This window comes from Chrysemys picta, chromosome 16 (genome assembly GCF_011386835.1).
Source record: "Chrysemys picta bellii isolate R12L10 chromosome 16, ASM1138683v2, whole genome shotgun sequence".
Lineage (NCBI taxonomy): Eukaryota > Metazoa > Chordata > Testudines > Emydidae > Chrysemys > Chrysemys picta.
This window is the reverse complement of record NC_088806.1, coordinates 9,360,335-9,372,662: the sequence shown is the minus strand read 5'-3', so window position 1 is coordinate 9,372,662 and position 12,328 is coordinate 9,360,335. Positions and strand designations below refer to the sequence as shown.

The window sequence follows — 12,328 nt, the reverse complement described above, 5'->3', positions numbered from 1 at the left end:
GGGGTTGGGGTGTGGGGCTCCATAGAATTAAGTCTCACATCTCGCTGGGAACTCTACTTCTTGTGCCCAGAGAGTCTCGGCCCCCTCAGTAGATGACCCGAGAAACACAGTGTCCGCCTTTTCCAAAGAAGTGCTGGGAGTAGCTTTTCTTATGTGGCCTAATGAATAAGGCATCTGACTTTGAACCAGAAGATTAAGGGTTCTAGTCCCTTCATGGTTGTACTTGTGCAGTTTTACATTTGTGCTGAAAGTCCTGCTCCCCTCAGGGCTGTAACTTCTTCTTGGCTGCTCAGGTCAATGCTCTGGCTTCAGCTAGAGCCCCGGGAAGGAGTTGGGGGTTGGGCGTCACAAAGGCTGGGGCATCAGCCCCAGGTGCTTTCAGTCTAGCCTCTGCTATTCCTGATTTGCCAAAGAAAATGGGCGTCTGCCCGGGCTAGCGTGTGGAGCAGTTTCCCTCTTCCAAATGTGCGCCTGTCCCTGTGCTTGAGGGGACTTGCTAAATAGCGCCTTGGGAGCCTGGGTATTTCCCTGCTTCTCGCCAGCTGGGGAAAAGCCTCTAAGGGTAAAATCTCCTGCCCCACTGCCAAAGTGAGCACCTTGAGTGGGAACAGTCAGAGGTCCCACCAGTGGGGTTGGCCCTGCTTTCCTACCAGCTTCTGATGTTGGCCACAGAGCATTAGCAGCCACCCAGCATGCTGGCCTGCAGGTGGCCTTCAGTGGGTGTTTGGCATGGCAGGGAGCAGGCTGACCGGGTGTCTTGTTGCCTGTCTGCTGGCCACACATAGGCATGGTCCTCCCCTCCTCTTGCTCCTCCCTCAATTGCTCTGTGGCTTTTAAGCCTTCCCTTGCAGCTGTCAGCACCAGCTGCCTCTGCTCTAGGTGCCCACTCTACACAGTACTGGTCTATAAGTACTGCGTGCTAACCCATTGCACCACCGGAGTCCACACTTAGAGACTTGTCTTCTTGTTTCAAGGATGGATTAGGGAGGTGGGGGGTTGCATTAGCTAAAACAAATCCATATTAAAGGCTGCAGGATGGCAGCAACAGAGGTGATGAGCCTCCTTCTATGTGATAGAGCTGGGTCCCCCCTTCCACTGCTGAGGGGAAGGTTGGTCTTTGAGCCCACCCGGTACTGGAACATCTCATGGGTGAGATTAACAAGACTCTTGAGAAGAGAAGGGAAGGGAAAGGAAGTCTTTTCTATTCCTGCCAAGCTCCATTGGTCTCCTGTGGCCCTTTCGGCTCTCTGCTCCCCTGCTGGGGAGAATCAGAGACAAGCCCCCATCTGGATGAGTCACCGAGAGGCTGTATCCAGTGCAGTGTATGTGGTAGAGGGAGAGGGGTAGGGGGAGGGTTGTGCGGGGGGAGGGAGGGTTGGGTGAGTTTCTTAGGTTAGAAATGATGGAAAACACAGGGGTAGTCACAGTGAAGCCCCGTGTCTGAGCGTTATGACCCTGTGTGGCGCTGCCGTTCACCTTCCCCTCCTATGGTCTCATCTTTCATTAAATCCAGCATTTTTTCACATGTCATCATCCCAGAGGTGTCCCACATGCCTCAAATACAGAGTGTCCCTCTTAGAGACGCCGAGGACTGGAACTGATTTCAGCTGCTGGACAGCTCTGCTTGGTTTTCTTATACATTTGCATAGTAAATACCGCTCAGAACCCGCCCCCCAAAACTCCGCCCCCACCTGCCTAAGGCTCTGGGATGGAGTTTGATTGGGGGAGGGGGTCTGGGGTGCAGGCTCTGGGATGGAGTTTGGGTGCTTTGTGCAGGCTCTGGGCTGAGGCACGGGGTAGGTGGAACAGGAGGAGGGGGAGGGGGTGCAGGGTCTGGGAGGGAGGTTGGAGGTAGGAGGGGGTATGTGGGGAGGGGGTGCAGGTTCTGGGAGGGAGTTTGGGGGCTGGGTGATGTGGAGGGGGGGTGCAGACTGTGGGAGGAAGTTTGGGGGTGGGAGGGGGTATGTGGGGAGGGGTGGGGGTGCAGGCTCTGGGAGGAGATTGGAGGTGTGGCGCTTATCTGGGGCTCCAAGGCGGGGTGAGCCACGGGGCCTCTGCATGCTGCTGCCCCCATGCACTGCCCCCACAGCATCTCACTGGCCACAGGTGCACTCGGGGCAGGGGCAGCGCGCGGAGGCACAGCCCCGCCCCACCCTGCCCTGCCCCAGGGCTACAGGAAGGGGCCGGCAGTCACTGGAGTGAGCAGGCAGAAGCTGCTCAGCTCCGCTGTGCTGCTGGGACCCCTGGGAGGAGCGCCTGGGGGAGGCAGGTGGGGCCAAAGGACAGACCCGACCCCAAAACTAATGGAGCCCCACGGGCCACATTGAGGAGGCTCGCGGGCTACAAATGTCCCGTGGGCTGGGAGTTTGAGACCCCTGATATAATTGCTTCAGCCTTGTAGTTTCTCACGTGCAAAACTAAACATCTCTTCAAATACAAGGGAGTGGGGATCAGTGTTCAGAGGCATCCCACATAAAAGAACCATGGTGTGGTTCATGCTGGCCCCATCCTGTGCCCATCGCCTTTCCCTCCTCTCCCTTAAAAGTTTTGGTATTTTGCATAGAAACTTTCTTTCCTCAGGAGAGACCTGGGAACCAGGGCTGCCAGGCAGACGAACACCTTTAAGAGGAGGTGTCCCTCTCCCTGTCAAAAATGATCTCCCTCCTTCAGTTCAGTGACAGCCTAAATTGTTCCTTACCCTGGCAGAGCCAGAGGATTGAAAGCAGCAACATCAAACCCTTGTGTAGCTCACAGGAATGAACACAAACACTCCCTGGTATCTGAGGAGATGTTTAGTTTTACCCTTGGTCAACTACAAGGCCAAAGGGAAAGGTGGTGGCACCAGATATAAAGAGTGAAACACAACACATCATAGTTATGCCCATATTGATTGCAAAATCTTTTTATATACTTCTTCTTATCATCAGTGTATTATTTTCTCTGGAGTCTAGACCTTGACTATACCTTGGCCAAGAAATTTTGATCTTGAGAAAATTATCAGCTACCCCGGTGAAGGCAATGGACTTGACACCCACTGGGGTGTCCCTACACAGGTACAAGTACTAACAACATGGCTGCCTTTTAGCCATAGTTTTTAATCAGGGCAGCAAATTGATACAAAATCCTGTTAAATCATTTCTCAGCCCAAGTCCTTCACCCACATTCCTGAGGGCATTGGGCCACCACGTGGACATTTCATTTCCCTCCTCAATTTCACACAGAGACACAATTTCCTTTGCACAGATCCATGAACAGCAAAACCTCCCTGTGTCTCTGGTCTGAGCCAGGGCGTTCGATTCCAGTGAACCTTCTCTCCTGCAATGGCGATGGTCAGACAGAGGGGACGTGGTACCTGCATCCCTGACAGGGAGATATTGGCTCGGCTCATTTTTCTGTTGCTGTTGTTAGTCCATGAAACATCAAGGGTGGTATTCAAGGCTGAGTTCACGCACCAACCCCCTGAAAAATGTCCATGCCCTAGAGAAATCCTGCCCCCTGCTATTGGTGTAACCCTTCTGCCCATCTAAGTTGGCAGCAACAAGGGCCGGGTTCTGTATCTAGGGGTTCCGTTTCAATAACGCAATGCAAAACCGGCTCGAGCCCCCACCCAGTGACCTGGGACAATTACATACCACCCCCTGGGCGCCTCTAGGAGACAATACTTCCCCTCTCGCAAGCACGGAGTCTGAGTGTAACAGAAAATGTTTAATAACATGAGGTAAACAACATGAGCATTAAATTGGACAAACAACACAAACAGGCTTCATGAGCAAAAAACCCACCCCAGCAAATTGGGCTGTGTCCTTTCCCTTTGGTTCTTGAAACCAGCAACCCAAGAATCACCAAGGTCCCAAAAGTCCAACAACCCCAAAGTCTCTTGGGTCCGGCAACCCAAGGATCACCAAAGTCCCAAAAGTCCAACAACCCCCCAAAGTCTCTGTCCCTGGTCAGTGCAGCCCCAGAGTTCAAGCGGGAGAGGGGGGAAAGCACGCAGGGTGTTAAGGGGCACCTTACGTGATCCAAGGCCAACTGGCTGCCTCTCCGTGGGGTTCCGCCGCAGCCTTCTCCACAAGCTGCTCCGCTCCACTCCACCAGCTGTCCCATGAGCCGCTCCTGCCGTCCATGAACTGCTCTGGCAGCTGCTCCGCTCTGCTCACCGACCTGTGAGTTGCTCAGCTCCACTCTGCCAGCCGCTTAGCAATATAGCTTCAGGCTCCCCCACTAGTTAACACAGCCTCAGTGATCTCAGCTCTTAATAACCTTAGCTCTTTTGTGATTTCAGCTCTTAGCAAAGTAGGGGAGCCCCAGTGCTAGTGCACCATTAGCCCAAAGTGAATTCAGCTCAGCAGCCTGTGTAGACTCCTAATGGAATCAAAGTTAGCTCTGACATTCAGCAGTGGAGAGAGAAGGTAGTGCAATTGGTGTTTCAAACCATCAAAGAGGGCCCATACCATCAAATATAAATACCTGACCCCATCCTCTCTCCCTTCACTGGCTTTTGTAACCCATGCCCCTTGTCAAGCAAGTGCTACTTAGGTAATGGTAAAAAGAAGAACAGGAGGACTTGTGGCACCTTAGAGACTAACAAATTTATTAGAGCATAAGCTTTCGTGGACTACAGCCCACTTCTTCGGATGCATCCGAAGAAGTGGGCTGTAGTCCACGAAAGCTTATGCTCTAATAAATTTGTTAGTCTCTAAGGTGCCACAAGTCCTCCTGTTCTTCTTTTTGCGGATACAGACTAACACGGCTGCTACTCTGAAACCTTAGGTAATGGTGAAGAACTCACTCAGTCCTTCTGTCATACAACAGGTTCACTGCCCTTTATTCACAGAATCAGGGTAACAAAACTTTATTCTTCCTGCCCCAATAACAGAGAACTTGGGGATCCCACACCAGCCAAAGTAACCACTTTGAGTTGCTGTTGTTTCCTGCCAGGCGAGTGGGTGTGCCTATGCAAACAAGATCAGCCCCTGGAGTTCTTTTCCACACTTGCCATAATTCACCACCAGATGTCAGCGTAGAGCTCATCCTTACTCTGCTTACATTGGGATGATGGGCTGGAGATTTGACTAGGAAAGGGACTGTCTGAATTGTCAGAGTGGGGAATGAAGAACAATCTACAGCAATGTCGTTAACACAAACACACTCTCAGGCCTGGTCTACACTACGACTTTAATTCGGATTTATCACCTTTAATTCGAATTTACCCTGCAACCGTCCACACAACGACACTATTTATTTCGATGTAAAGGGCCCTTTAAATCAATTTCTGTACTCCACCCCGACGAGCGGAGTAGCGCCAAAATCGATTTTAACATTTCGAATTAGGGATAGTGTGGCCGCAATTCGATGGTATTGGCCTCCGGGAGCTATCCCACAGTGCATCATTGTGACCGCTCTGGACAGTAATCTAAACTCGGATGCACTGGCCAGGTAGACAGGAAAAGCCCCGCGAACATTTGAATTTCATTTCTTGTTTGCCCAGCGTGGAGAGCACAGGTGACCACAGATAGCTCATCAGCACAGGTAACCATGCAGGCTGATAATCGAAAAAGAGCACCAGCATGGACCGTGAGGGAGGTACTGGATCTGATCGCTGTATGGGGAGAGGATTCAGTGCTTGCAGAACTTCGTTCTGAAAGACGAAATGCCAAAACTTTTGAAAAAATCTCCAAGGGCATGATGGAGAGAGGCCACAATAGGGACTCAGATCAGTGCCGCATGAAAGTCAAGGAGCTCAGACAAGCCTATCAAAAAGCAAAGGAGGCAAACGGTCGCTCCGGGTCAGAGCCGCGGACATGCCGCTTCTACGCCGAGCTGCATGCAATTCTAGGGGGGGCTGCCACCACTACCCCACCTGTGATCGTGGATTCCGGGTCGGGGATAGTCTCATCAGCGACACCTGAGGATTCTGCCGATGGGGGAGAGGAGGAGGAGGAGGAGGAGGAGGAGCTTGCAGAGAGCACACAGCACTCCGTTCTCCCCAACAGCCAGGATCTTTTTCTCACCCTGACTGAAGTACCCTCCCAACCCTCCCAAGCCAGTACCCAAGACTCTGACCCCATGGAAGGGACCTCAGGTGAGTTTACCTTTTAAAATATAAAACTTGTTTTAAAAGCAAACGGTTTTTAATGTTTACTTTGCCCTGAGGACTTGGGATGCATTCGCGGTCAGTTCAGCTACTGGAAAAGTCTGTTAACGTGTCTGGGGATGGAGCGGAAATCCTCCAGGGACATCTCCATGAAGCTCTCCTGGAGGTACTCCAAAAGCCTTGCCACAAGGTTTCTGGGCAGTGCATCCTTATTCTGTCCTCCATGATAGGACACTTGACCACGCCATGCTTGCAGCAAGTAATCTGGTATCATTGCCTGACAAAGCCTGGCAGCGTATGGTCCCGGTGTTTGCTGGCATTCAAGCAACATCCGTTCTTTATCTTGTTGTGTAATCCTCAGGAGAGTGATATCACTCCTGGTACCCTGGTTGAAATACGGGAACTTAATTAAGGGTACAGAGGTGGCCGTTCCTACTGGGCTGTTTGCCTGTGGCGGAAAATAAATCCTTCCCTGCAGTTAGCCAAGCGCAGATGGGAAATTGGCCCTGAGCTTTTCGTGTTTGGCTAGCAGGGATCTTCCCTGTTACCAGCCACGCGGTGGGGGGAGGGGTACCGTGATCATCCCAGAGAATTCATGGCGGGAGGGGGGCGGCGGCGGGAGGTGTGTGGTTAGTTTGGTGCCTGCAGGGATCTTCCCTGATACCAGCCACGCGGTGGGGGGGAGGGGTACAGCGATCATCCCAGAGAATTCATGGCGGGGGGGGTGGTTAGTTTGTTTTCTGCTGCTGCTGAATGTTAACAGAAAAACCGCAGCACTCTACAGGCTATGCTTGGTATGTGGGAAAGGAGGGTGCAGAAGCTGTAAGGCAATGGCTTACCATGGCCGCATGCAAGCCGAATTCTGTTGCCCAGACCTGTGATCTCTAGCAGCAAAGCCACAGGCACTCAGCATTAAGAGGCAAAATGCGACCTTGCACAGAAATCACATGTGCTATGTAATGTGAATAGTGTTGGTCACCGTGAAAGAGTATAAGCATTGTTCTGCAAAATGTATCTTTTTAAACAATTCTCTCTTTTTTCCCCTCCGTACAGCAGCTGCAAATTCCTCAAGCCTCCCTCCTCCATCCCGAAGGTTATCACAGATAAGGCGTCGTAAGAAGAGAATGCGAGACGAGATGTTTTCTGAAATTATGGAATCCAGCCGCAGTGACAGAGCTCATCTGAATGAGTGGAAGGAAACAGTTTCAAAGTATAGGAAAGAAGCCAGTGAACGTGAGGACAGGAGGGACCAACGTGAGGACATGAGGGACCAACGTGAGGACAGGAGGGACCAACGTGAGGAGAGGAGGGACCAACGTGAGGAGAGGAGAGATGCTCGAGATGAGAGGTGGCGGCAGGAAGATCAGAGGAGGCAGGATGCAACGCTGGGGCTGCTGCATGAGCAAACAGACATGCTCCGGCGTCTGGTGGAGCTTCAGGAACGGCTGCAGGAAAACAGACTGCCGCTTCAGCCCCTGTTCCACCCTCCCCCATCCCCATGTTCCATATCCTCCTCACCCAGATGTGTAAGAACGCGGGGGGGGGGGGAGGCTCCGTACACCTTCCCATTCCACCCCAGTAGACAGCCCAAGCAAAAGGCTGTCATTTTTTTAACCTTTTCTTAGTGGCTTTTTCCTTCCCAGCAATCCTCCTCCCAAATACCACCCGGGTTCCCTCCCTCTTTTTCTAATCTATTAATAAAGAATAAATGATTTTTAAATGATAGTGACTTTATTTGGTTTGAAAGAAAGCTGGGGAAAGGGGGAGGGTGGGTTCCTTACAGAAAATCAGTCAACAAAGGGGGCGGGTTTTCATGAAGGAGAAACAAACAGATATTTCACACTGTAGCCTGGCCAGTCATGAAACTGGTTTTTAAAGCTTCTCTGATGCACAGCGCTTCCTGGTGTGCTCTTCTAATCGCCCTGGTGTCTGGCTGCGCGTAATCAGCAGCCAGGCGATTTGCCTTAGCCTCCCACCCCGCCATAAAGGTCTCCCCCTTACTTTCACAGAGATTGTGGAGTACACAGCAAGCAGAAATAACAATGGGGAGATTTCTTTGGCTGAGGTCAGAGCGAGTCAATAATGATCGCCAGCGACCTTTTAAACGTCCAAATGCACATTCTACCACCATTCTGCACTTGCTTAGCCTGTAGTTAAACAGCTCCTGACTCCTGTCCAGGCTGCCTGTGTACGGCTTCATGAGCCATGGCATTAAGGGGTAGGCTGGGTCCCCAAGAATAACTATTGGCATTTCAACATCCCCAACGGTTATTTTCTGGTCCGGAAAGTAAGTCCCTTGCTGCAGCCCTTTAAACAGAGTAGTGTTCCTGAAGACGCGAGCGTCATGAACCCTTCCTGCCCAGCCCGCGTTGATGTTGGTGAAACGTCCCTTGTGATCCACAAGTGCTTGCAGCACCATTGAAAAGTACCCCTTGCGGTTTATGTACTCGGTGGCTTGGTGCTCCGGTGCCAAGATAGGGATATGGGTTCCGTCTATCGCCCCACCACAGTTAGGGAATCCCATTGCAGCAAAACCATCCACTATGGCCTGCACATTTCCCAGAGTCACTAACTTTCGTAGCAGCACCTGAGTGATTGCTTTGGCTACTTGCATCACAGCAGCCCCCACAGTAGATTTGCCCACTCCAAATTGATTCCCGACTGACCGGTAGCTGTCTGGCGTTGCAAGCTTCCACAGGGCTATCGCCACTCACTTCTCAACTGTGAGGGCTGCTCTCATCTTGGTATTCTGGCGTTTCAGGGCAGGGGACAGCAAGTCACAAAGTTCCATGAAAGTGCCCTTACGCATGCGAAAGTTCCGCAGCCACTGGGAATCATCCCACACTATGCGGTCCCACCAGTCTGTGCTTGTTTCCCTTGCCCAGAATCGGCGTTCCATGGATAGAATCTGCCCCATTAACAACATGATCTCCAAAGCGCCGGGGCCAGTGGTTTCACAGAATTCTGTATCCGTGTCCGTGTCCATGTCCATGTCAATGTCCTCATCATGCTTGTCGCTGCGCTGCCGCCGCCGCTGCCTCCTCGCCTCGTTTTTCTGGTCCTGGCTGAGCATAAACTCCACGAGAACGCGCGAGGTGTTTACAATGTTCATGACTGCTGTCTTGAGCTGAGCGGGCTCCATGCTTGCCGTGGTATGGAGTCTGCAGTGTACACCAACCCAGGAAAAAAGGCGCAAAATGGTTGTCTGCCGTCCATTGCTTTCATGCAGGGAGGGAGGGAGGGAGGAGGTGAGGCTGTACCCAGAACCACCTGCGACGATGTTTTTTGTCCCATCAGGCACTGGGATCTTAACCCAGAATTCCAATGGGCGCGGGAGACTGCGGGAACTATGAGATAGCTATGGGATAGCTACCCACAGTGCAACGCTGCAGAAATCGACGCTAGCCCCGGTACTTGGACGCACACCACCGAATTAATGTGCTTAGTGTGGCCGCATACATTTCGACTTTATACAACCTGTTTTTCAAATTCGAATTATATAAATTCGGATTAATCCCGTAGTGTAGACATACCCTCATCCTGCTCCAGCTGGAAGGGAAATGAGGAGGAATTCTCGCTGTTCAGCCAAGGACACAGTTACACTGATGTGCAGCCGTGAGTGTGCTGGGGAAGTTGGTCTGAGCAAAGAATTTGAAGTGAATCATAGTGTAGAAAAGGACCCAACTTACATGAAGTAGCTGTGGCTGGGTGGTTACTGGATTAGAAATTCATTGGGGTCATTCCTTGCAGGTTCAAATCTTGTCAACTACGTAGGCACTTGACTGTTATTATTACTGTAGCCTTAGTGCCTGAGCATCCACAGTGTGAACTAGAGCCAGATCTCGTTTCACTCTTAGGCTGTTTACACTTAGGGTATGTCAACACTACGAAATTAGTTCTAATTTATAGAAGCCGGTTTTATTGAAACCAGTTGTATACAGCCGATTGAGTGTGTCCCCACATAAAATGCTCTAGGTGCTCTAGTCGGCGGACCGCGTACACAGTACGAGGCTAACGTCGACTTCCGGAGCATTGCACTATGGGTAGCTATCCCACAGCTATCCCACAGTTCCCGCAGTCTCCGCCACCCCTTGGAATTCTGAGTTGAGATCCCAATGCCCGGATGATGCAAAAACAGTGTCGCGGGCGGTTCTGGGTACATGTCGTCAGGCCCCTCCCCCCCCGTCACAGCAACGGCAGACAATAGATTCGTGCCTTTTTACCTGGGTTACCTGTGCAGACAACATACCACGGCAAGCATGGAGCCCGCTCAGCTCAGCTGAGCTCACCGTCACCATATGTCCTCTGGGTGCCGGCAGACGTGGGACTGCATTGCTACAAAGCAGCAGCTGCTAACTGCCTTTTGGTGGTAGATGGTGCAGTAGACTGGTAGCCTTCATCGGCGATCTGGGTGCTGGCAGCCGTGGGGCTGCATTGCACCAGCCCCTTGCCTTTTGGCAGTAGATGGTGTATTACGACTGTTAGCCGTCCTATTACAAGTCGGGTCATCGCACATTAGCAGAGTCTTCCCTGAGCAGCCGATTGTGCAATAGGCCTGAAGACCATCGTCATACACTAACTGCCAAGCGCCCAGTATTTGCTGCCAAGCACCCAGAAAGATGCCGAGGGCTATCAGTCACGCTGCACCGTCGTCTTAAGATGTAAAAAATAGATTTGCTCTGTATTCATTTGCTTCCCCCTCCCTCTGTCAAATCAACGGCCTGCTAAACCCAGGGTTTTCAGTTTAATCTTTGGGGGGACCATTCTGTGTGACAGTTGTTTGTGTTTCTCCCTGATGCACAGCCACCTTTCTTGATTTTAATTCCCTGTTCCTGTACCTGTACGCCATGTCATCACTCGGCCCTCCCTCCCTCCCGCCCTCCCTCCTTCTCCTGGTCTATCAGATACTAGTTTCGTGCCTTTTTTCTGACCAGCCAGGCGCCATAGCTAGCACTGGGATCATGGAGCCTGCTCAGATCACCGCGGCAATTATGAGCACTATGAACACCACGCGCATTGTCCTGGAGTGTTTGCAGAGCCAGGACATGCCAAAGCGAAACCCGAACCAGCCGAGGAGGTGATTGCAGCGCGGCGACTAGAGTGATGAGGAAATTGACATGGACATAGACCTCTCACAAGGCACAGGCCCCAGCAATGTGGAAATCATGGTGTCACTGTGGCAGGTTCATGACGTGGAACGCCGATTCTGGGCCCGGGAAACAAGCACAGACTGGTGGGAGCGCATCGTGCTGCAGGTATGGGACGATTCCCAGTGGCTGCGAAACTTTCGCATGCATAAGGCCACTTTCATGGAACTTTGTGACTTGCTTTCCCCTGCCCTGAAACGCCAGGATACCAAGATGAGAGCAGCCCTCACAGTTGAGAAGCGAGTGGCGATAGCCCTGTGGACCCAGCCTACTCCTTAATGCCATGGCTCATGAAGCCGTACACAGGCAGCCTGGACAGGATTCAGGACCTGTTCAACTACAGGCTGAGCAAGTGCCGAATGGTGGTGGAATGTGCATTTGGACGTTTAAAAGCGCGCTGGTGCAGCTTACTGACTCGCTCAGACCTCAGCGAAAAGAATATCCCCATTGTTATTGCTGCTTGCTGTGCGCTCCACAATATCTGTGAGAGTAAGGGGGAGACCTTTATGGCGGGGTGGGAGGTTGAGGCAACTCGCCTGGCTGCTGATTACGCGCAGCCAGACACCAGGGTGGTTAGAGGAGCACAGCAGGGCACGGTGCGCATCAGAGAAGCTTTGAAAACGAGTTTTGTGACTGGCCAGGCTACTGTGTGAAACTTCTGTTTGTTTCTCCTTGATGAACCCTCCAACCCCCCCCCCGACCCGGTTCACTCTACTTCCCTGTAAACCAACCACTCCACCCCACCCTCCCCTCCGCAATTCGAGCACCGCTTGCAGAGGCAATAAAGTCATTGTTTTTTCACATTCATGCATTCTTTATTAGTTCCTCACAGAAGTAGGGGGATAATTGCCAAGGTAGCCTGGGATGGGTGGGGGAGGAGGGATGAAAAAGGACACACTGCATTTTAAAACTTTAACTCTTATTGAAGGCCAGCCTTCTGATGCTTGGGCGATCATCTGGGGTGGAGTGACTGGGTGGACGGAGGCCCCCCCACCGTGTTCTTGGGCGTCTTGGTGAGGAGGCTATGGAACTTGGGGAGGAGGGCTGTTGGTTACACAGGGGCTGTAGCGGTGGTCTCTGCTCCTGC

The 12,328-nt window shown here is 51.9% G+C and overlaps 1 protein-coding gene across 1 annotated transcript; it reads left to right on the top strand.

The window, feature by feature from the left end:
* The first annotated feature begins 5,225 nt into the window (after nucleotides 1-5,225).
* Nucleotides 5,226-8,085, top strand: LOC135975944 (trichohyalin-like). The gene is made up of 2 exons (XM_065570080.1): nucleotides 5,226-6,082; nucleotides 7,148-8,085. The coding sequence occupies exons 1-2, from the start codon at nucleotides 5,536-5,538 to the stop codon at nucleotides 7,717-7,719; spliced, it is 1,119 nt and encodes a 372-aa protein (XP_065426152.1). The 5' UTR covers nucleotides 5,226-5,535; the 3' UTR covers nucleotides 7,720-8,085.
* Nucleotides 8,086-12,328: the final 4,243 nt, after the last annotated feature.

Bases quoted from the DNA above. Each gene is read 5' to 3' on its own strand.
- LOC135975944 (XM_065570080.1), top strand. From the start codon at position 5,536: ATGCAGGCTGATAATCGAAAAAGAGCACCAGCATGGACCGTGAGGGAG. The intron at 6,083-7,147 runs GTGAGTTTACCT...CCCTCCGTACAG, and splicing joins CCCCATGGAAGGGACCTCAG to CAGCTGCAAATTCCTCAAGC.